The sequence below is a fragment of the Podarcis gaigeae genome (assembly GCF_964106915.1).
Source record: "Podarcis gaigeae genome assembly, chromosome: 13".
Classification (NCBI taxonomy): Eukaryota; Metazoa; Chordata; class Lepidosauria; order Squamata; family Lacertidae; genus Podarcis; species Podarcis gaigeae.
Window position 1 is genome coordinate 36,005,225 of NC_139689.1, and position 25,235 is coordinate 36,030,459.

Consider the following 25,235-nt stretch of genomic DNA (forward strand, 5'->3'; position numbering starts at 1 on the left):
AAAAAGAAACCAGCCCTCTGGGGCCAGGTATACTCAATAGTCCCAAAATGTTGTTTCTGGTATGGTGTGTGTGTGTGTGTGTGTGAAAATGGTGAGGAGGTAATGGAATGGAGCATTTCAAAGGAGACATAGCTGGCTGGCTGGTTGGATTTGCAGGAGGGCTGAAAACTCAAGAACCAATGTGGTTTAACTGTTAGCATGTTGGACTAGGACTTGCGAGTGCAGGGTTCGAATCTCCACTCAGCCATGAAGCTTACTGGGTTACCTTGGGCCTGTCACTGTCTCTCAGCCTCACAGGGTTGTTGTTAGGATAAAATCTGGAGTGGAGAACCATGTTCATCACCTGGATCTCCTTGGAGGAAAAAGTGGTACAGTCATACCTTGGGTTGAAGTAGCTTAGGGATGAATATTTTCGGGTTGCGCAACGCGACGACCTGGAAATAACGGAGCGCATTATTTCTGGGTTTCTCCACTCGTGCATGCGCAGGCACTCAAAATGATGTCAAGCGCATGCACGGAAGTGCCGAATCGTGACCCGCGCATGCCCAGATGCAAAGACGCAGGTTGCCTTCGCTTCTGGATGCGAACGGGGCTCTGGAACAGATCCCGTTCGCATCCAGAGGTACCACTGTATATAAATTTAATAAAATGAATGGCAACAACATTGAGTTGTGGGTCCCACTTCTATGATTTTTGATGCAGGAGGTGGCTCTAGTTCCCATGCAGTCTATGCATGACTTGCAGAGCAGCGAGTGATGCTCACGTTACACTTGACTTCTATGGAAAGAACTGCTGAGTTTTGTGAGCAAAGAGCAGGAAGCCCACATGGACACTGTCTCATGCAGAGCCGCCTTTTCCAATGGTCTTAGTGGTTCGTTGCGCCAGGGCGCCAGCCTCTCAGGGCCAACCTAGCGAGTGGGGGAGCTGCGAGGCTTTGCCAGCAGCCTCCCCTTTTCCTGCATGCCCGCCAGCTGCACCCCGCCAACTATATGGCTGGCAGGCACACAGCGTCCCTCCCAAACCTCTGCACCTGCTAAAGATGTCCATGCTCCCAGTTGTTGTCCTCCTCCTGCTTCCTGGCGAAAGGTGGCGCGCAGCACGTTTTCCTGCTTGATCGCCGCCGCCACGCAGGGGATCAGGGCAGTGGGAGAGGCAGAGGACATTTTCCACTGCCCCCTCCCTTGTTTTGGAGTTGCCAGGGGGGCACCCGAGGGATCTTTGCAGCACAGCACTGGATATGCTTAAGACAGCCCTGGTCCCATGCAATGCTCACATCCTCCACAGCTTCTGTAGGCAGTGTACATCATCACCACCATCATTTTATTGTTTGTTTCCCTGCCTATCCGACTGGGTTGCCCCAGCCACTCTGGGTGGCTTCCAGCATATACAGAAACATAATAAAACATCAAACATTTTTTTAGAAAACTTCCCAATACAAGGCTGCCTTCAGATGTCTTCTAAAGGTTGCATAGTTCTTCATCTCTCTTGACATCTGATGGGAGGGTGTTGCACAGGGCGGGCACCACCACCAAGAAGGCCCTCTGCCTGGTTCCCTGCAACTTCGCTTCTTGCAGTGAGGGAACCACCAGAAGGCTCTTGGAGCTGGACCTCAGTGTCCGGGCTGAACGATGGGGGTGGAGATGCTCCTTCAGGTATACTGGACTGAGGCTGTTTAGGGCTTTAAAGGTCAGCACCAACAATTTGAATTGTGCCTGGAAAAGTACTGGGAGCCAATGTAGGTCTTTCAGGACTGGTGTTATATGATATTGGCCGCTGCTCCCAGTCACCAGTCTAGCTGCCGCATTCTGGATTAGTTGTAGTATCAATCAAGGCGAACGTGTGTGTTTTCAGACTTCCTCTCCCTCTGCTTCCCATGCAAGAAGAGTCCTAATTTTCAAACACACACCAAAGCCCCACAGATTAATTGCTTGGCTACCGAAAAGGTCTCCCCGTCGACAGGTTGTAATAAGGACAGGTGGTGGCTGGTTCTTCTCCTGGCAAAAGAGGCCAGAGTTTGGATTTCCATTGCCAGGCTGGGCAATTATCGTGTCAAACCTCGGAGCCTTCGCCCTGCCTTCCCTTGTTGAAAGTGGCCCCTGAAGAAACTCAACACCCGACAAGATTTAATTGCTCTGCCAGCGGCAGACTGGGGCTGAAGCTTGGCTGTTCTTTCCTTTTCGTGGAAAGCAGGTCTCATTTGCATTGCTACACACCTCGAGCTGTCAGGCTTCTTCTCAAAGGCAGGGCTGATAACCTATCGCAAAGATCAGACCTACCACTGTGCATGTCTGTGCCACAATCTGCTTCAGCTCTGATATAGGTAGGTTCAACTCTGAGTAGGAGCTACTGTAACTAAAGGAAGAGCAGCTGTCCTTTGTCCTTAAGTATGTCCTTAAAGATAAAAGGACCCCTGACAGTTAAGTCCAGTTGCAAACGACTCTGGGGTTGCGGCGCTCATCTCGCTTTAGAGGCCGAGGGAGCTGGCATTAGTTTCCTCCACAGACAGTTTTTCCGGGTCATGTGGCCAGCATGACTAAGCTGCTTCTAGCACAATGGAATACAGACACCAGAGCAGCACACGGAAATGCCGTTTACCTTCCCGCCTGAGCAGTACCTATTAATCTACTGTGCTTTTGAACTGCTAGGTTGGCAGAAGCTGGGACTGAGCAACAGAGCTCACCCCATCACGGGGATTTGAACCGCCAACCTTTAGATAGGCAAGCCCAAGGCTCAGTGATTTAGACCACAGCGCCACCCGTGTCCCACAAAGTATGTCCTTAAAGGTAAAGGTAAAGAGACCCCTGACCATTAGGTCCAGTTGTGATCGACTCTGGAGTTGCAGCGCTTATCTCGCTTTATTGGTCGAGGGAGCCGGCGTACAGCTTCTGGGTCATGTGGCCAGCATGACTAAGTCACTTCTGGTGAACCAGAGCAATGCATGGAAACGCCGTTTACCTTCCCGCCGGAGTGGTACCTATTTATCTACTTGCACTTTGACGTGCTTTCGAACTGCTAGGTTGGCAGGAGCAGGGACCGAGCAACAGGAGCTCACCCCATCGTAGGGATTTGAACCGGCGACCTTCTGATCAGCAAGTCCTAGGCTCTGTGGTTTAACCCACAGCGCCACTCGCGTCCCTAAGTATCCTTAAATCCCCCCTTTCCAAGATTTCACGGACTGCCCACCTGCTATAAGGCCAGGGTTGAAGTGTTGGTACTAACATATTCAGCCCCTGTACAGCTCAGGATAAGCTTATTTATCTTATAGAATCATAGGGTTGAGAGGGAAGCTGAGGATCATCTAGTCCAAACCCCTGTAATGCAGGAATATGCAGGGGATCGAACCTGGAACCTTGGCGTGCTCTAACCAACTGCGCTATCCAGCTATCCCAAGACTCTGCAATCTAGCTGAGCTATCACAGTCTTCAAATACCAGAAGTGCTGTCACACAGAAGAGGGCAGATACTTCTTCTCTTGCTGCCCTTGGGGGCTGAACTACACCTAGTAGGTTGGTATTTAACAGGAGGGTAGATTTTTGTTGAATGTAAGGATAAAAATCTTAATAGTAAGAGCAGTTTGACAAGGGAACCAATTTACCTGGGAGTAGAGATGAGAGAATATGTCCATTTCCGTATGTCATTTTCCCCAATCTTAAATTCAGCCCCGCACATTTCCAAATCAGTTTGCGATTATTATTTTTAGGTCCTTGTGTAGATTTGTTTTAGTATGAATTCCTCCTGATATACACATTTTTCTATGCAATTGTGCCTAATATACACATTCCCCGCCCCCCTGCAAAGCTGCTTTCCTTAATATAATGCACACTTAACCACAGTCCATGTGTATTTTTACATATGACTCGGCTGGAGAAAAACACAGCAAAAATTCAGAGAAGGGCAAATTTCGGTTTGTGTATTGTTCCAGAAAGTGTGGAATTAGTATGTTTGCCTGTAAATGCAAATTGAATCACATTTCTCCCCCATCCTTATTTGGGAGTTATTGGGTTACCGTCACAGGGTGCCCTCCAGCAGAAGATGGATGGCCACCTCTTGTGGATGCCATAGCTCTAAACCTTTTGCTTTTAGTGGAAAATTGGACTAGTTGACTTACAAAACCACTTCCCAATTCTGCCATTTTCAGGGAACAATAATATCATAAGGTGCAGCAGCATCCACATGGGATGTTAACATCGTAAGTCAGAAGTGAAGTGTTGGAAAACAGGCAAAGCTTCCCAAAAAATTATCTGAACCAATTCCAAATTGAGCCAAGGGACGTTCACCTATCACCAGGCGTCCTGATGGATGGAATCTGTGGGAATGTTCAGGGATGCAGGAGAGGATATATTGTTTGATTGTCTCCTTTCCAACTTGTGTTAACAAGTTCTACAATTTAGCAGAGTAGCATTCCCCTTTTAAACTTGCACAGCGGATGCATTTGCTCAGGCTCGCTAAAGCCTCTGAAAGAAGTTTCCTTGGTAATTTCCCCTTTAGTCCCTCATAAAAAGATAGACATGACACAGTCTTCTATAAAAGTAGGAAAAAGAGTTTACTCACTCACTCATTCTGTTCACAGATGGATCCCAGAAGGCAGACTTAAGTTACAAAAGTAATATACCTGGAATGTATCCCATAAAGAGATAGTCCCTTTGCATAGCTGTCAACTTTCAGATTTGAAAATAAAGGATCAGCAGCATCGAAAATAAGGGATGAGAAGCCTCACCTGTCCTAGGGACAGTCTATGGGATATCTAACAATCCGGGATAGCAGCGGGAAGCAGCAGGAAACGGTGCTGGAATAAGGGAATTTCCCGCAAAAAAAGGGAAGGTTGACAACTTTGTCCTCTCTTGGCTGGACAAGCTGGAAGCCAAGAGAGCATCTAAGGCTAAGCAGGTGTTGCTTCTTTGATGAATGTAGTCAGAAAGAGAGAGATGGCGGCCTCTGCTAAGGTATTTTATTACCTTCATAGGTGAGGTCACGCCTACGTCTGGTCACATGAAGAGGAAGTCTGTCCTAGCCTAGGAGGAAACAGGAAGTTCCGACTGGCTGGTCCAGACATCCCCTTTTTATGTCCACTCTAGGGATGTTGTACTTGACTGCTCTGTGTTTCACATCCCACAGAATCAAAGTTTCCTTTGAAACAATACTGAACCCAAGAACTTCCTTTAAAAGGTAGGGAACTGTTGGGATAGGTCAGTCAGTAGAACATGACTCTCAATCTCAAGACTGAGCCCTGCATTGTTGGAGGGTTGGACTTCAGATGACCCTCATGGTCCCTCCCAACTCTATGACTCTATGAGATGTGAAGCAACGGTAAAAGAGAAACACAGAGTGTACATCTCTGATTAGGGCCGCAATCAATCCCTACACAACTGAGATTCAGGGTAAAGAGTTCTAAGCAGTCTTGAACAAAGACACCTCTTCATTATATGATTTAGGCTTCTGAGAATTAGAGAGTCTTCAAGGTATGGATGAACCAGAAGCATTGCCGCCGCAGAGACTTAAGCGCAATCATAGGAGGCTGATGCTCATTAGGATTAAACAAACAGTAGTAAGTGATCTTTTGGAGTTCACTTAAACAACCAAGACAATTACTGTCTTTTCTTGTCCCACGGTTGATTTTGGCCCCGAGTCAACGATGTGAGTGATAACAGGTATGCTTTGTGCCATTGTCTTTGCAAGATCTTCATGCTGTCTGTCTTGCACAATGCTGAATTCAGCACTCTACGTCTCAAGCAACCAGTTTCTGAAAATGCAGACAGCCACCTCTTTTTGGACAGGAATGATGAAAACTTCATTGGAGACTGTGTGATTGACAGCACGGCTTTGCAGAGTGGCAGAGAAATGTATCTGCTGCTTTGGCTGCTTCTTATAGCAGGATGATGCTTCTTGCTGAAATGAATTTTGCTACCCTCCAACCTTTCCCTGGTGAAAATAGGGACACCCCATTCCATAATGATAACTTTACTATTTATACCCCACATATCTTACTGGGTTGCCCCAGCCGCTCTAGGCTGCTTCCAACATACAGTGGTACCTTGGTTCTCAAATGCCTTGGTACTCAAACACCTTGGTTCCCAAACACCAAAAACCCGGAAGTAAGTGTTCCAGTTTTCGAACGTTTTTTCGGAAGCTGAACATTTGATGCGGCTGTCGGCTATTGTTTCCTGGGCGCCTGCACCAATCAAAAGCCATGCCTTGGTTTTTTCTGAACATTTCAGAAGTCAAACGGACTTTCGGAACGGATTGTTTGAGAACCAAGGTACCACTGTATATAAAAACACAATAAAACGTGTGTTTTTTTAAAAAAACTTCCTTATACAGGATTGTCTTCAGATGGCTCAGGGGTCGCAGAACTCCATACCCTCCAACATTTCCCCAATGAAATTAGGGAAATCCTAAGGAAAAGTGGGACATTCCGAAATCAAATCAGAAACCAGGATAGCTTCACTAAATCAGGGACGTCCCTTGAAAATAGGGACACTTGGAGGGTCTGAATTTTGGGGACCAAGGGAAGTGGATGAAGGATCTGTGAACCGCCCTGAGATCTTATGATGAAGGGTGGTATATAAACCTGATAAATCATCATCATCCTGGGAGGTCATTCAGTCTACCCCCTGCTCAATGCAGAATCTACAGTGTGGGACACACAAATACAACATCCCTAACAAGTGGCAGTCAACCACTAGTTAGACACCTCCAGTGAAGGACAGACAACCACTTCCAGAGACAGTTTGTTCTACAGTTTGGAGAGCCAGCGTGGTGTAGTGGTTAAGAGCGGTAGATTTGTAATCTGGTGAACTGGGTTCGCGTCTCCGCTCCTCCACATGCAGCTGCTGGGTGACCTTGGGCTAGTCACACTTCTTTGAAGTCTCTCAGCCCCACTCACTTCACAGAGTGTTTGTTGTGGGGGAGGAAGCGAAAGGAGAATGTTAGCCGCTTTGAGACTCCTTCAGGTAGTGATAAAGCGGGATATCAAATCTAAACTCCTCCTCCTCCTCTACCGTCAAACAGTTCTCATTGTTGGGACGTTTCTCCATCTGCTTCCCTGCCATTTCCACCTATTCCTTCTAACCCTTTCCTCCACAGAGGAATCTTTGGCCTCCAGGTGTTGCTAAACTACAACTTCCATCATCCCTGACCCTTGGCCATGCTTACTGGGGCTGATGGGAGATGTAGTTCAGAAAGGGCCAAAGGTTCTTCCCACCTGATCTATTTGCTTCCTTGCCATCCCCACCCATTTACTCTACTCCAGGCTTCCTCAACCTTGGCCCTCCAGATGTTTTGAGACTACAATCCCCATCATCCCTGACCACTAGTCCTGCTAGCTAGGGATCATGGGAGTTGTAGGCCAAAAACATCTGGAGGGCTAAAGTTGAGGAAGCCTGCTCTACTTCTTGCCTCAGGAGCAACAAAGTCCTTGTTCCTGTGTTCAGATATTGAAGAGGGAAAGGACTTTGGATTTCCAAAGAGCACGGCATTCCATTCCACCCATTTCTCCTCTAGGGGCAAGAGCCAAGTCACTTCCATACTCTGTAATATTAAACCCGCCGCACGGCCTGAGCTGTTTATCGCTTTTTAAAGCAACGGGCTGGACCAAGGGGAGTGGGGGCGGGCGGGCTTTGCCATGGGAACCTAATTCAAGGGGGTGTCAAAAACATGATTAAAGTTAATAACACACATATATCCATTCTTTACAGCAACTAAAATTAATTTGTTATTATTAATTTATTACCCGCCCTTTACCCTAAGGTCCTGGGGTTTTAGCATTGAAACACAATTTTACAAAAATATATATTAAACAACTTACAATCATAAAAATTAAGTGGGTCATTTACTTGATTTAGGGAAGCCAGCCACCACCACCCAGCCACACCCATGAATGGAATCCTTTTATTTTTATTTTTTTAAAGTTGGGAATCCTAATTCTCATATGGAATATTTTTAACAGGGCCAAAACTTAGGTACCTTGTTGCCAGGGCAAATAACACAAAGTGTGCTGCAGAGACAACCCCATCTTTTATGACATACAAAATTAGGAACAGTTGTTATAGAAAACGATCAAAGAGTACATATCATTTGCACGTTCATTTGCAGTAACATCACAATCGCAGTTAAATCAGGAGCATGAAAAAAACCCGTAGTCATTCTAATGATTTATTACATCAGTAACTTTGCATGTTATTATTTTTGCTGCGACTGCAAATCTCATCCCCAGCAACCCTCCAAATACATTCAGAACCGCCCATCACCAAAAAGCTTACCTAACTTGTTCGAAGGGACTTAGTTGTGAGAAAAACATGGTCAGGATTGCCCTGCAGGCTTCTATATGGCAGGCTGCTATTTGAGACCAAGGAGCAGGATTGGCAAAACGAACTGGGACCTTTGTTTTATAGCCACATCGTAGAGTTCAACTGGTTTAACAGTCCCTCTCAGAGGAACTGTAGTGCTGCAGAGGGTGTCCCTGTAAGAAGAATGCTAAACCAACTACAATCCCAAGATGCTTTAGAAGAAACCAAAACTGGTATAAAATTTTAATCTGCCTAGGTCACCCAGAGACAAACAGAACCAAAGCAATATATATATATTGACTCTTGAGACTCTTGAGAGTCCCATGGACTGCAAGAAGATCAAACCTATCCATTCTGAAGGAAATCAGCCCTGAGTGCTCACTGGAAGGACAGATCCTGAAGCTGAGGGCTCCAATACTTTGGCCACCTCGTGAGAAGAGAAGACTCCCTGGAAAAGACCCTGATGTTGGGAAAGATGGAGGGCACAAGGAGAAGGGGACGACAGAGAACGAGATGGTTGGACAGTGTTCTCGAAGCTACCAGCATGAGTTTGACTAAACTGTGGGAAGCAGTGGAGGACAGGAGGGCCTGGTGTGCTCTGGTCCATGGATCATCAACCGAACTGAATTCGCCCATTCCCGTCCATTTTAGTTCACTGATTCTCAGGATGTCAATATTTATTCTTGCCATCTCATTTTTGACCACATCCAGCATATCAAGGTTCGTGGTTCTTACATTCCAGGTTCCTATGCAATGTTTTTCTTTACAGCATTGGCTTTCCCTTTCGCTTCCAGGCATATCCGCAACTGAGCGACCTTTCAGCTTTGGCCCAGCCGCTTCATCAGCTACTTGTACTTGTCCTCTGCTCTTCCTCAGTAGCATGTTGGACGCCTTCCGACCTGAGGGGCTCATCTTCCAGCATCATAACTTTTATATGCCTGTTGTCTTTGTCCATGGAGTTTTCTTGGCAGGGATACTGGAGTGGCTTGCCGGTTCCTGCTCCAGGTGGATCACGTTTAGTCAAAACTCTCCACTATGACCTGTCCATCTTGGGTGGCCCTGCACGGCATAGCTCATAGCTTCTCTGAGTTGTTCAAGCCCCTTCGCCACGGCAAGGCAGTGATCCATGAAAGAGATTACTCTTGGTACAAATTATGATTTGACTATCTTCCCCATTTCATCATATACTCTTCAGTATTTTGAGCGATGGACTGGGTAATTGAACAAGCCAGAGCCGTCTTTCCCATAGGGCTTAGTGGTTCGTCGTGCCAGGGCACCGTCCTCTCAGGGGTGCCCCAGCGAGTGGGGGAGCTGTGCAGCTTTGCCGGTGGCTTCCCCTTTCCCTGCACGCCTGCCAGCTGCGCCCCACCAACTAAGCTGGCAGCAGTGGTGGAGGAAGAGGGGAGCAGCAATTGAAGAGGAAGAGGGCGGCTGCACCAATTGGCAACCCCAGCAGGCGGATGGCGTGGCTGCACCAATTGGCAGCCCCAGCAGGGTTCCTTTCCTCCCAGCAAAGTCCATTTTGTGATATCAATTTCATAATTTTTGACCTTGCAATATATTCTGAATCAGGTTGGGTGGCTGGATGGGTGCTAATGCAAAAATTACAATGTGGAGGGAAACCGTGAAGCCAGTCAATGCCTCCATCTTTATTTCAGACACCATGAAATATCAGTAAACAAACAGTGATGTTTAGCTGGTGACGGCACGCTGTTGAAAACCACATACCACTTAGCCTAGGCTTCCTCAACCTTGGCCCTCCAGATGTTTTGAGACTACAATTCCCATCATCCCTGACCACTGGTCCTGCTAGCTAGGGATCATGGGAGTTGTAGGCCAAAAACATCTGGAGGGCCGAGTTTCAGAAAGCCTGCCTTGGTCCTAGTCACAAACAGAAAACAATGAGATAGTTTTGTTTTTTTTAAAGAAAACCTTTCAAGCAGTTCCATACTTGACTCAACATACTATATTAAAAGGATAGAGAAACCATACCCATCAATAGGGCAACACATCTTTCAATTGTATTATGCTTTCTACCGCTCTTTTAACTACTAAATCTTAAGGGAATTCTCTCTCCCCCCCCCCTCCACCTTCCTAAGTGTGTTGACAAACTTTTCTATCTGGATTCCTCTTCATTTCCCCAGAGGGACTTGGAAGGGCGAAGGGGACTTGTCCAAACCTGTCCACACGACGTTTTTCGCCATCTCAGCCCCGGCCCCAATCCTCCCCCGCCGGACCTAATTATTTACTGTGTCGTTTTTTCTCTGAAATTTCAGATACTCCCCAAGCCAGCTCCCCTGCTGCCTCCCTCCCTCCTTCCCTGCCAGCCAGCCCCGCCCACTCGCAGGGTTGACAAACATTTCAGCCCTGGACTTCCCTTTCCTCTCTTTCCAAGATGGGCGAGGAAAATAGGACAAGTCCCAACCTGTCGCTGCTGCATCCCTAACTTAGGCTCCCTGTGCGTGTGTGTCGTGGGTCGGGGGGGGGGGGGCAGGAGGTAGGAGGCAGGAGGTAGGAGGGGCTTCATCCCAACAACAGCTGCCTTTCAAGCCGGCGCTTAATGAGGGGTGTCCCTAGGGGGCTCCGTGACGTCACTGAGCCTCCCGAGCCAACCGGGAGAGGCGGTGGGCGGGGCTCGGCGGGGAGATGAAAGGCGGCGGAATGGAGGCGCGAGGGCGGAAAGGGAGCTACCCCGCCCCCTTAGGCAGCTCTTCGCCCTCGCCGTCTCTTTCGCGGGAAGCTGGCTGGGCGAGAGGGCGCTGGTGCGGGAGACTTTATTGTTTTGGGAAGAGACGAGCTCGCTGCTTGGACGTGAGCGATCGGCGGCGGAGTTTTCAATATCAGTACCGATAACAGTCATAATAATAATAATAATAATACTAGCAGTGGCGGTGGACTTAGCTTGATCTGGGCAAGGAGGAAGGAGTCGCTGCCCCAGGCATGAGGTTGTCCGGGCCCCACGCTGCCGCTGCCGCCCCCAGAAGCCGCCGATCCTCTGCGGGAACCCGATAGTCCCCTCCACCCCACCCCGCTCCGCCCCAGCTCTTGGGGGGCTTCCTCTGGATGCGGCTGCGCCTGGGCGCTGCCCGCTCCGTCCGGCTGCCGCCAGCCCCGCCGAGCTTTGGATGATGACGATGAACTCTCTGGCCGAGAGCTTGCTGGGCCCTCCGGACCCGTCCAAGGCGTCCTTCCTGGACTTCGGGCTCGGCCCCCCACCTCCCTCTCCGCCTCTCCATCATCAGCAACAGCAGCAGCAGCAACCCGGCTTGGCGCCCCCTTACTCTCTGCAAGCGCTGCAGCCGCCGCCGCACGACGGTAGTGGGGGCGGCGCCTTCCCCCCCGGCGCAGCCTCGTACGGCAGACCCCTGGCTTACGCCCCCTACCCCGGGGCAGCCGGCAGCAGCCCCCACCACGCTTTCTACCACCACCACCATCACCACCACGGCGCCTCGTACTCGCCTTACCAGCAGACCTCCAGCGCCTTGGGACACGGGACGAGGCTGGAGGAGACGGGTAAGGCGAGGCTGGCTGACTTGGAGAGGGGAGGGGGGTCTTGAAAGGGTGGGAAGGGGGAGAGAAGCATCCCTCTGGGGCAGCGAAAGCACCCCCGGCGCGTAGTCTTTCTCTGACTTGATCCGGAGTAGCCGGCTAGGCCGTTCACACGGTCGCCGATCCGGTTTGTCGGCGATACGGATCAAGGGCTGGGTTGCGGCGCAGTGACGAGAAGACTGCTGGAAGGGGCTTGCTCGCCTAGTGTAAGGAGTCTTGGCATAAGCGCCGGTCACGGCTAGGGGTTACAAGGCCCCCGTTTTCCGTGGGCAAGCACAAAAAGTCTGAAAAGGACACGTAGTAAAGGGGTCGCGAATGTGGATGCCTTGACGTGACTTTGAGGCGAGGGAGAGCGATGAGTTGGGGGGCGCAAATCCACGGGTTAGGGGGTGCAAATTACTTGCCTTGCCCCGGGTGCTGACAACCCACGCTACGCCACTGCTGGGGAGGCAGAACTTGGGGGGAAAGACCCTATGTCTCCCGTGGCTTTTAATGCCAAATTTGGCAGTGTTGGTCAATTCGTTTCCCCTTTCCATCAAACCCCCATTTAACACGCATTTAATATATACACGCATATAAATAAAATGTTGCCCCGGCATAGGAACCAACTGCTAGGGGCCGAGGTCCCTTCGGTCCCCCCAATAAATTCTTTAAAGGTCCTCCCCCTTAATGGGTATTGCCATTCAAATACTGTGCGTGCACTGTCTTGTAATCGACTATGTGGGGCGGGATTTACATGCCTCCCCCCTCCCCAATATTTTATTCAAGTTGGCACCCCCGTGCCACGGTATCATCAGCGAGGATGGGGAGGGGTACCTAGTGAGAACCTGTTGTGAACTTTAAATCGGATTTAGGATTCATTCAGCGTCAAGGCTTAGCACCTGGTCTCTCTCACTCTTGATTTCTGCCCTGTATCAGTCAACATTCGCAAGTGTGGGGATCTCATACTAGCTAGCATCGATCGCTTGTGGAAAACACCCACTGTTGATTGGGTTTTTGGAGAGGACCCTAACTTTTGTATACCCTCTAGGAAAACCACCTGGTTTCCATCCAATGCCAGCTGTATTCTGATTTGATCTGTTGGAGGTAGGTAACTGAGAACCACTAATTTCAATGGACTTGGTTAGATGCAACCCACCGGCCTACAGCGGTAGAGAAGCAGTTGGCAGCTTCACAAATTCAGTTGTGTTCTTAGGTGCAGACCAAAATGCAAATCAGAAGCCTGCTGGCTGCCGGGACTGTACAAGGACTGTGGTGTACAGCTCCTCGCACATCCTTTGCAGTTTGCAGGTCTCTTTCCCGTCCACCAAGACTGGATACAGACACTTTACTTGAAATAAACCTCTCCCTCTGGCCACCAGCTGCAGAGAGGCTCATGGGAGGGGCTGCTAGAGCATTTGCCCCGCGGGGCAACCCACCTGACAGGCACCAAAAACATCACCAGGAGTAGTTGACATGACTAAATCTCTATGGACAACGAGCATTCCTCTTGGGGCAACAACCTTTGCAGTTATCTGAACATAACTGGGGGCTTGGAGTCACTGGAGATAAGTTCCTCTGCTCATGATACCCTTTATAAATAGGATAGTACTGTATTTGGTTTCTTGGTTGTTGTTTTTGGGTTTTTAAAATCATTACGGTCGTCTTCAAATGTATTTGAAGCGCGGGTGGCGCTGTGGGCTAAACCACAGAGCCTAGGACTTGCCTATCAGAAGGTCGGCGGTTGGAATCCCTGTGACGGGGTGAGCTCCCATTGCTCTGTCCCAGCTCCTGCCAACCTCGCAGTTCGAAAGCATGTCAAAGTGCAAGTAGATAAATAGGTACCACTCCAGCGGGAAGGTAAACGGTGTTTCTATGTGCTGCTCTGGTTCGCCAGAAGTGGCTTAGTCATGCTGGCCACATGACCCGGAAGCTATATGCCGGCTCCCTCAGCCAATAAAGCAAGATGAGCGCCGCAACCCCAGAATCGGTCATGACTGGACCTAATGGTCAGGGATCCCTTTACCTTTACCTTTAATCGCAGGAGGTTTGACGAGACAACACCGTTGGGTCCCGTCCAACTCTACAATTCTATTATTCTTATACACTTAAGAGTATTTGTGCAGCAACATCCATGTCTCAGGACTGTTGGAGGTGGGGAGGGAAATTTTGGAGACATTGATCCCCCACCCCCAGTCTCCTTCCAGGTCCAAGATGCTGTTGCACCTCTCCTTTAACCCATAGGTTGCTGTGGGTAAGCCCTGGTCTTTCTGCCTCAGTCTCCCTGTCTGGGAAATGGTCAGAAGGGTCACAAGTGCCACAGAAGAGGTACATAGGCAAAAGAGGATAGGAGGGGTTTAGATGTGTGGTGTGCAGGCTTTTGGCAACCCCTTTAGTCCTCCTCCTGAAGCTGGAGCTCTCCTAACTGCAGTTGTTCACAATCACCCTTTGTTAACCCTCTTCTCTTCAGTCCTCTCCTGTTTCCTGCTCTGTTCAAATCGAAAGCGCCTGCAGGCAAGGCCTTGTTGCCTCTTGATTGTATTGCTCTGTAAAACTGCCATGTACCTGGATGGTGCTGTGTAAATAACTTGCCACAGGAGGATGAGGGAGGTTCAGCCACCCAGCAAGCCTCATGGCAGCCCTTAGACTGATGTTCTGGGGCTGAGCCCTGGCTGTTTTCAGTTTGTTCCACCCTTTGCACATGGGCAGAGTGCCTTTTGATCCAAGACACTTCCTCAGCTCCAAGACAGGATGCTACACACACACTTACTTTATGTCAGAAAAGGGATATAGTCTGTGGCCCCACCATGCAGGGAGAGATATATTCCATCCCCAGTACTTTAGGAAAACTTTTCTTTTGTATTTTTTTTTTGGGGGGGGTATATCTCTTCCAGGGTGGCGCTGTGGGTTAAACCACAGACTTGCCGTTCAGAAGGTCGGCGGTTTGAATCCCCGTGATGGGGTGAGCTCCCGTTGTTCGGTCCCTGCTCCTGCCAACCTAGCAGTTCAAAAGCACAAAGTGCAAGTAGATAAATAGGTACCACTCCAGCAGGAAGGTAAACGGCATTTCCGTGTGCTGCTCTGGTTCGCCAGAAGCGGCTTAGTCACGCTGGCCACATGACCCGGAAGCTGTCTGCGGACAAACGCCGGCTCTCTCAGCCAATAAAGCAAGATGAGCGCTGCAACCCCAGAGTCGGCCACTGCTGGACCTAATGGTCAGGGGTCCCTTTACCTTTACCTATATCTCTTCCATTCACAGCTCCTTCTTGACACATTTGATGGGCAATTTTCTTTCTCATTCCTCCCCCCTCCTTCTGACATACTATCAAGGGGTATCTTTGGAATGAGTCCCTATCCGTTCTGGGTAGCATTGTAAATAATTTTGACAAAACCCAGATGCTTTCTCCAACGACGAGGCAAACTCTGCAGAATCCTTTAATAGGAAACTGCTTGACTTGGTTTCTTCCAAAGAGGGCATGCAAATATATTAATATTTCTCTGGCATGTTTTGCATTGCAAAGGGGCTTCTCTGTTGCATGCCGTCCCCAACCAACTTGGCTTTAAACTGAGCTCCCAAACCTAAGAAAAAAGAATGTTAGATGGATTCATTCCTGAGACACTGAACTGCAAAAGATGATTTCTAGATATTTTGTTTGTTTTAGGGCCTGCTGCATTTTGAAAAATTATTATTGGATTTAAAAGAAGCAATTGATCTTTCTTTTTTCTTTTTCTAAAAAGCCATTTAAAAGTCATCCGGTGGTTCATAAATGGGAAACATATGAACGCTGTAACTGAAAACATTGTCTGTTGTTTAGATTTTTTTGTTCTAAATCTGAAATGGAAATGCTAACTTTTATACTTTTAATTTTTTATTTAAATGTGATTTAAACAGAGGACATTCCAAGCCAGTCCTCCTCCCCCACTTCATATGTTAATGAATTGGGGTGGGACGGGTGCTTCAGAGTGCAGTGATAAAATGTTGTCTTTGCATAAGATTTAAAAAGATGTATAAGAATATTCTTGAATCAGCTACATGACTGATTTATTTTTATTTTGAAAATAGGATGCTTTAGAAACAGGATATGCTGAGCCATTTTCAGCTAGATAGTCTGGACTGAAATTAACCCATAAAATTAGCCCCCTTCCATGGGAGTTTCTGCTCAACTTTTTTTGTGAAACTGGGTCCGTAATGCTAAACTTGGGGAAAATCCAAGTTAGAATCGACTCAGTTCTTGATTATTAAGTGTGTGTGTGAACTCGGGATTTTTCGATTGCACCATTTCTTACATCTCCAGTCGCCCCAGCAGAATGTTTGTAATATATTTCCATTTTCAATACAGCTCTAGGACCTGAGTGGTAGAAAACACGGCTGTGAAACGGATGGGCTTCCGCGCGTGGTTCTCTCGGTCTGCGTTTTCCACTGCCCAAGCAAGGAATATGCATTGTTTATATTCAAGGAATATGTATGCTATTAAGTTTACAGACAAAGCAATGGTTCTCATCTTAATAGCTGGAGATGGCGAGGAGTTGAGTTATTACCCCCTTGACTGCCCAGGCAATATCAGTGCGTCTGAGCATGCACAGAGTGCTTCTCCATCATCCCCTCAGAACAGTAGGCTGCCCTCTTGAAACGAGGAGTCCAGGCAGCTCTCAACACCCCCCGCGCCGCTTCTTCAAAAGAAGCCCTGAATTATAGCCAATAATTCATTTCCTCGCAGCGTGTCTTGTTTATATATTTGAATCCCCATCCCTCCCCCCCCCCCACAAACACTCTTTTTAATTGGCACCTGTCAAGATCAGCAAGGGAGATAGAAGATGTCTTTATGGTAATTTGAGGCAGAATTGCAGCACCACGGAAATCCATTTGCAAGAGCTGCCCTCTCTGTTTGGCTGAAGAGCAATTTCGATTTATTAGGCCGGCGTAGATCGCACGCACCGACGGCTTAATTAATGAGCTTTGGAACGCGCCGTGGCGCTACAATTCGAGGAGGCGATGATTACTACTTGCCACAGGGGCAACCCGCTTCCATATCGCTTAATCATGCAATCCAAGACCCCAAAATTAAGAGGGATCTTCCTAGCTGGCGCGGCTAGCGGAGAAAGACCGTTCATAAGATTCTGTCCCACCCCACGCGCAAACACACAAAACACGTGGCCTCGGTTTTCTTTTTGTTGCAGCCACCCCAGAGTTACCCAGAACTCTCCCTCAAGACAGAAAGGGTCGCCTTATCCGTCGGCGCTTCCCAGCTCGCTGCTGGGCCCGTTTACTCGGAAGTAAGCGTCTCTTGAGTCCAGTGGGACTTGGCCCCAAAGCACTATGTTGGGTAGGTCGCTAGCTTCCCCACGCCCATTGAGATCAGTAAGACTTAGGCCGCCTGGTTGCGTCCTGATTGCGCGCGATCCTAAACGTGCTTCCTGGCGAGAAAGCCCCGCTGAAATCCCAGGAACAGATTTTTTGACGAAGCGCGGTCAGCTAAGAGGTGTCAAACGGTCCTGGCTTTTGATGGCACCAGTTGCTGTTGGTTAGAAACAGGAGGTTGTGGCGGCTTTCGAATGACACAGAGCTCTTAGTTAGGCAAGAGGGAAATTAGTTCTCAAATTGGAGGAGAAGTGGTTCCTTTGTCGTGCCGTTTACTCCAAGGTAAATGGCATTAGGGTGGCGCGTCAGTCTAGCGAAACAACATGATCGATTTATTAGAATTGTTTTTACACCGAGTGTAATCATGTTTGCAGAGCAAGGCGGACTACAATGGGCGCGCACGTATACAATCCGCCTTGCCCTGCGAATCTGATTGACCTTCGAATCTGATTGACCTTCTTGTTCTTCTCAGGAGTAAACCCTATGGACTTTAACAGGGTTACTCCTAGGTAAAGTGTGTTGCACGGCAGCGTTAAGGCTGTCAAATCAATTCTGTTGGGGTACTGAGAATTATTAATATCTCACATCGAATACAACTAATCTGTAGAAAGGACTTTATGATCTGAAAACAGAGATAATGTACGTACTTTTGTAACCTAAGGAAATCATTAATAAAAACAATGTTTAAAAATGGTTTGGAAGAATTGCGTCGGAGCGCGCAATTTCCCACAAATCGCTTCCGTTTAAACGGGTGCGCGCTTGTAGAAGAGGAACTGTGCAACCCTATGCGCGTCTACTCGGAAGTAAATCCACTGAGTTCAGCGGATTGCGCAGGAATAGGGTTGCAGACCAGTAGCGCAACGCTTGGGAGAATCCAAGTGACCTGTTTTAAAGCTGCAATCCTGTGTGCATTTAGTTGGATTGAATGCAGTGGGACTTGCTTCCGTGTAGCATGTGGTATGAGCCAGGGAACCCTGGCTTCAAAAAGAAATCCTAGAAGTACGGTAATTCCATTGTCGTTGTTATTTTAATGATTCGCCTTTCAGCCCGAAGCTTCCCAAGGCGGCCTACAAACAAATGCGTTAAAACGCCACTCACCAAGAGCCCTTAAAACCAATAAACGTTGACGCCAATGATTCCCCCCCCCCAAGGGAGGCTGATTCTTTTATTACAGGCGTGTGGTATGGGGGAAGAGGCGGCTGCAAAATCACTTTCAAAACAAAAACAATAATAAATGTGGTATTAAGCCTTACAATTATATAATAATAAAATTAATTGAAAGTAGTGCCATAAATTGCGGTGTGTCGGAAATGTAAAAAACCAACACCAGCAAAAACCCACACACAGCGTTAGCGCGGAACCCTGGCAAGTCCTGGTTTTCTGGCTTTGAAGAAGAAAATAGGCAACGTAGCCGCCCTTTTGATGTTTTTATATTTAAGCTTCAGCAGGTGAGGGCGTTTAAAATCAGCATTAAAATCGAATCCGCCAGTGCAATGAGTTTTGGGGCATGGAAAGGCAAGATAACCCGAATTGAATCGGGTTTTTAAAATTATTATTATTATAAAAGCATGATCTTACGCCTACTGCGGAAGAGCTTGGCAGAAAACACACCGGTCCCTGGAATAAGTAAAAGGCGAGGCCAGGAGTCCGCTTGGCTTCATCCCAGCAACCCCAGAAACGTTCGCGGAGAATAGAGACACCGCATGGAATAATTTCGGTCTGTGCGTCCCAATTAATTTATTTAAACCATTTAATAACCTCTCCGTTTTATTTTTCCTTCGGAAAGGAGCCGTGAGGAGCAGAAGGCTTAAAAACAAAACCCTCGTTGCGCATGCACGAGGGTTTCCTTCCGAGGAAGCGCGCGCGGGATCGCCCTGTAGATCATTTTAGTGGAGCAGAGGCGATCCGAGCTAAAGAGCGCTTTTAAGAAAGAAGAAATCGCTCACCTGTTGTTTTTAAAACCAGCGATCTGGCTTTGGGCGCGCGCGTTTTGGAGCGAACCCGAAACCCCCGCCGTTTCCACCCGCTGCGCATTCCCTCCCCCCGAAGGCCTGCAGTTTAGGCGGTGTTAAATATCAGGTTAATTTCGCTGCTTCGTTTCTGCTCGGTTTCTTGGGCTTGTCTTGTGGTTCCTCCCGGCTGGCAAAGCAAGCTCTTCCTTAAGGAGAAAAGTGCTCTTATGTGGTTAATTTCAAGGGTTCCATTTAATCCGCGCTCCAATTCCTGAGCGTCCTCAAACCTGGCTAATTAAAATCTCGATTTAAAACCTGACATGGTGAAATGAAGATGATTTCATGCAGCCAAATCGTTGCTGCAGGTTTGCGCTTTCGACGGATCGTTATTTTCATGAATCATCCGAGCGACCGCTCTGGATGTGTTAAAGTTTCTTGAAGGGCGCTTTCGTTTCCAGATTTTCTCCTCGCCCCCTCCCTTTTTTAAATTAGAAAGTGAATGAATAAGGCCCTGAGATCTTTCTTCCAAACGCATCGGAAGCCCCCTTCAATTTCAAGACGGCTTGACAGAATCCAAGTGTATGGCAATCTCTTAGAATAAATGCTTAATAAATAATAATAATAATAATAATAATAATAATAATAATAATAATAATAATAATAATAATATCTCTACGCAGGACCGAGAGAATCTCCATGTTGAAATCAACCTGCCAGCCATTATATTTAATACTGAGCTAGGTGAGCGAATGGTCCCACTTAGTCATCTCTCCTTAGAGTTGTTGTATATTAATAATATACAATAGTAATATATTAACACGAAGGGCACCTGTGGTTGCAGGTGTGTTAGTCACACCAAGCGAAACAAACAGACACCCCCCCCAAAAAAAAAAACCCTCACATGTTCTCTCAGGGAATAATTCATCGCCCTGGCTCTGCTAAACTTCAGATATCTGGTTTTATTACGGTATTGGTTTTATTTTGTCAGCCGCCTTGTTTTTTGTGCAGTGAAAGGCGGTCTCCAAAGTCTTTAAAATCAAGACTTCGGCATCTGTGTTTCAATACTAGCAGACGAGATTTCTTGCTTTAGAGAATCAAGAGTTTAAGAAGCGGCTAGTCGGGTGTGATCCCCCCCCTTTTTTTTACCAACCCCAGTGTTAGATACAGCAGGGAAACGGTCAACTTCGCCTGGGGTGGGAGGCACCTGCGTTGTAGGCTCCGACCGGAAGTTCTCCTGCGCAAGAGGCGAGGTTGATTTGCAGGAGAACCACCGGCGGATTTGTGCTCCGAGACGTCACCTTGACGGTCTCTTAAAATCAATTGTGTGCGTGCAAGGTCGGTGTTTACATCGATCACTTGTGATTTTTCTACTCAAAGGAGTCCCTAACTTGTGATTTTTCTACTCAAAGGAGTCCCTAACTGGCTTTTACCATTCGCGATCAGAGACACTTCTGATCATAAACGTTGTGGGAAACGTCAGGATTTTAGGTAAAATTTCCATTATATAGCACAATAATAATAACAACAATAACAATAAAATATAATAATTATACATTAGAAATTATATAGATTATATATTTACGCACGCATTCGGATCTCCCCCTTCCCCCGTTTAAGTTTCTGAGGGCCTCGATCCCCGTGCATCTACTCCTTACACACGCAGCCAATCCACGTCCCCCACCCAGCAGATCCTTCAGCATAACAGAACACAGTCATCCAAGCAAAATCTGGCAATCGATAAACTAAACTAAAATCCTCGGTTGGATCCAGACCGCTGGTCCCCTTGAATTACAGTCTTAACAATTTAAATCGCTCAAGTCACGGCTTAGTTCCAACTGATTTCGATGGCAACTCCTCAAACCCTAGCCATTGTATACTCTGAAGCAAGCCCCATTTGACTCCATGGGACTTACTCCCAGGTAAATGTGTGCTTAAATACAGCATTGCAGCCTTGGTCTGAATCCAGTTTTACGCGTACTCTAATTGATGCAGAAATATTAAGGCTTTTCTTAGACTGACTGGAGGGGCGGTGTTCCATTTTCTTTTTCTTCGTGTTTATATTTATTAAACTGGTTTTTTTAAAAACGTAGACACAGGGTCAGGCGCCTTGATTTTTCTTTTCAACTTAAATTATTCCTTAAGGGCTCGGCACTTTAATCTTTCTGACTAGCTGACATCTCGTACTTTGTGGATTGAGTGTAGGCGGTCATTATTTAGGTCTCTCCTCGTCTATCAAAGACAAGCGGCGTCTTCAACCGATTTATAAAACCACAAGAATTGTGTATTATTATTTTTTTTAAGGAGGGGAAAGAGAGCTTACTTTTCACTTTGGCGGGGTTTGCGCAGGAGAACTCCCCCGCTGTTTTGCACTGCTCGATTTCAAGCAGATAAGAAGCGCGCTCCTACGCGCGTTTACGCGCAAATAACTCCCATTGAGTCCAACGGGAGTGAGAGCGCAGTTTGCGCGCCCCGCGCGCTTTTACTCGGGAGTAAATCCCATAGAAAACAAATGGGGCTTCATTCTCAGTAGACAAGCCCTGCGATTTCGGATTAGATCGTTTTGTCATTTCCTTCTGGAGACCGTTTCCGGTAGAAACGGAGCGGACAGGAGGAGTCTACTCAAAAGTAAGCCCCATTGAGTTCAAGGGGATTTGCTCCCGCGTAAGCACGTGGTCGGTTGCAGAATAAACTGGCCCCCCCAAAAAGAAAAAAAACAGAGAGAAGCGAATTATATTTAATAAAGGTTCGTGCCCAATATTCGCCAGTTAAACTGCAACCTGCAGTTAAATTAGTGAAATTCGGAGTCCCCACCTCCGCAAATTGTGTTGATATTATTATTATTAATCCATTTGAATCCAGGTATTTTGGTTTAACCAAGCAAGGCCGATCGCGTTTATTTGATAACATTAACCGGTTGTGTTGGTATCAACAGAAAAGAAAAAAAACCTGAACAGAGGATCTTCTTGGTGAAACTGTGTGCGTGTGTTTTAACTGAGATCAACAAAGTACAACCCTAAAAAAAATTCTTATAAATTTCCTTAGGGGAAGAAGAGGGGTGGGGAGGACCACGTGGGCGGGCCCAGGTAACCGAACACCCTGCACTCCATGCAATTATTGGCCCTGGAACAAATAACTTTCTTCACTTGCAAAGCTCCCGCTCCCGAAGTGACTGCGGCTTGTTTACTTTGAGATCTGTTGCGACTCCGGGATTGACAGCCAGAACCGACGCTTGTTTACCGGGAACGAAGGTCTCCCGGGCTTGACAGTCCCGAGAAATGACTGCATCCTTTACTCAGGAGTAAATCTGACCGCCTACGTCGGGATTTACTCCTGCGTAAGTGGACGCAGTGGTGCTGTGGTCTACTCTAAACCACTGAGCTTCTTGGGTTTGCCATCAGAAGGTCGGAGGTTCGAATCCTTACAACGGAGTGAGCTCCCGTTGCTCTGTCCCAGCTCCTGCCCACATAGCAATTCGAAAGCACACCAGTGCAAGTAGATAAATAGGTACCACTGCAGTGGGAAGGTAAATGGCATTTCCGTGTGCTGCTCTGATTTGCCAGAAGTGGCTTAGTTATGCTGGCCACATGATCTGGAAGCTGTACGCCGGCTCCCTTGGCCAGTAAAGCGAGAGGAGCGCCACAACCCCAGAGTTGTCCACAACTGGACCTTATAGTCAGGGGTCCCTTTACCTCTACCTTTATCTTTTAAGTGTGGACGTGGGTGGCGCTGTGGTCTAAACCACAGAGCCTAGGGCTTGCCGATCAGAAGATTGGCGGTTCAAATCCCCATGACGGGGTGAGCTCCCGTTGCTCGGTCCCTGCTCTTGCCCACCTAGCAGTTCGAAAGCACGTCAAAGTGCAAGTAGATAAATAGGTACCGCTCTGGCGGGAAGGGAAACAATGTTTCTGTGCGCTGCTCTGGTTCGCCAGAAGCGGCTTAGTCATGCTTGCCACATGACCTGGAAGCTGTCTGCGGACAAATGCCAGCTCCCTCGGCCAGTAAAGCGAGATGAGCGCCACAACCCCAGAGTCGTCCGTGACTGGACCTAATGGTCTGGGGTACCTTTAAGTGTGGATAGGGTTGTAAGCCTTTCGTCGCGATCCCTATCCGGTTCAAGAAGTCCAGAGCAGCTTGCTCTTGAGGAAAACCTTCCTTGGAGGTTTTCAAGCAGAGCTTGGGTGGCCATCTGTCATGGATGCTTTAGTTGAGATTCCTGCATTGCTGGGGGTTGGACTAGATGACCATTGGGTCCCTTCCAACTCTATGATTCTATGAAACAAGTTCAGGCCGAAACCCCCTTCTAATCTAGCTTCCTGGTGTCAGAGCTGGCCAACCTTGTGCTTATGGGATGCCCACACAAACAGGACAACCTGCTCCATTGCCCTCTCTCGTCCCCAGCATACTGCCTCTGGTGGCAGACATAGAACATAGCCATAATGTCTAGTAGCCATGGAAAGACTTAACTTCCATTAATTTCTCTCTCCTTTTGAAAGCCATCTAAGCTGGTGAACATCGTTGCACCATCTTACAGGATTTTGTGCTTTAAACCACGTGCTGTTAAATTTATTCCCCTTTGCTGGCTGGGGTGGCCTTGGGTTCTAATCTTACAAGAGGAGGAAAAATTGCTCCTTATAATCCACTTCCCCCATTCCATGCACAAAATGTTACACACTTCCATCAATTGCCCCTTTACTCTAGGGTTCCCCCGAAAAAACTAAAAAAGAAAGCAAAAAAAACCTAGAATCTTAGAATTGTATTAATAATAACAACAATAATTTTATTGTTTATACCCTGCCCAATTCCAGCAGTAAGGGACGTGGGTGGTGCTGTGGGTTAAACCACAGAGCCTAGGGCTTGATGATCAGAAGGTCGGCGGTTTGAATCCCTGCAATGGGGTGAGCTCCCGTTGCTCAGTCCCTGCTCCTCCCAACCTAGCAGTTCGAAAGTACATCAAAGTGCAAGTAGATAAATAGGTACCACTCTGGTGGGAAGGTAAACGGCGTTTCCATGCGCTCCTCTGGTTCACCAGAAGTGGCTTAGTCATGCTGGCCACATGACCCAGAAGTGTACGCCGGCTCCCACGGCCAATAAAGCGAGATGAGCGCCACAACCCCAGAGTCGGCCACGACTGGACCTAATGGTCAGGGGTCCCTTTACCTTTAATTCCAGCTGTAGAATTTGAAGGAACCCCTTGGTCATCAAATGCTTAGCTTTGCACTTGTGCTAGCAGTTTTGTTGCTGCTCCTCATGGTGGAGTTTTCTTTATCCCCTAGATATTTTTGGTTGTGTTTTTCTGAACCCTTTCCAGCTCTGCAATATCCTTCTTGAGATGAGGCAGCCAGAACCATCCATGGCCTACCAAATGGGGGTCTCACCTTAGATTTGTACAAGGGCATGATGATATTACTGGCAGTTTAATTTTCAGACCCTTTCTAAATAATTCATTTATTATTATTATTATTAAATACTTTTAATTACATTTTCCATTTTAACAATCCAATCCAATCACATTAAACATTCCAAATTATACAAATCATATAGTCCAAATATTCTGCCAAATTATAGTTTTTTTGGGGGGCTTCCCATGCTTCAAGTTTGGGGGGCTCTGATCCTTTCTGAATAATTCCTACCTTGGAATTCTGCTAGGATCCCAGCTTTTCCATTTTAAGCTTATTTCTTTGGAAGTCAATGGGCCTTACTCCCATGTAATGGCAGTTGTGCAGTGTGGCTCTGCCTTTAGTCAGAACTTAGCCCAGACAAGCATGCATAGGATTTTGCAGCTTTATAATGCAAGCCTGTACATGAATACTCAGGAACAAGCCCCATTGAGTTCAGTGGAAGTTGCTGCTGAGTAAGTGTGCATAAATTTGCAGCCTTAGACTTGAAAGGCAGGTCTACTTCTTCCTACTTTATGTAAGTTGCCCTAGTCCCACCGCCCCCAGTTGCCATTATTGTTGTTTTTCCAAATCAGTGCAGTGTTTGAATCATTTATTTATTTAATGCATGTGTGTGTGTGTGTGTGTGTGTGTGTATGTGTGTGTGTTTGTGTGTGTGTGTTTTAATACTAATATTTCATAAAGAAGCTCAAAGCAGTGGCGTAGCGTGGGGGTGC

At 47.5% G+C, this 25,235-nt stretch overlaps 1 protein-coding gene across 1 annotated transcript in view; it reads left to right on the forward strand.

Annotated features, from left to right (window-relative positions):
* The first annotated feature begins 10,990 nt into the window (after window positions 1–10,990).
* Window positions 10,991–25,235, forward strand: part of DLX4 (distal-less homeobox 4) — a 32,921-nt gene continuing 18,676 nt past the window's right edge. Inside the window, exon 1 of the mRNA XM_083709860.1 lies at window positions 10,991–11,797. Coding sequence (XP_083565986.1) covers window positions 11,410–11,797 — 388 coding nt within the window. The 5' untranslated portion in view covers window positions 10,991–11,409. The remainder of the gene's footprint in view (window positions 11,798–25,235) is intronic.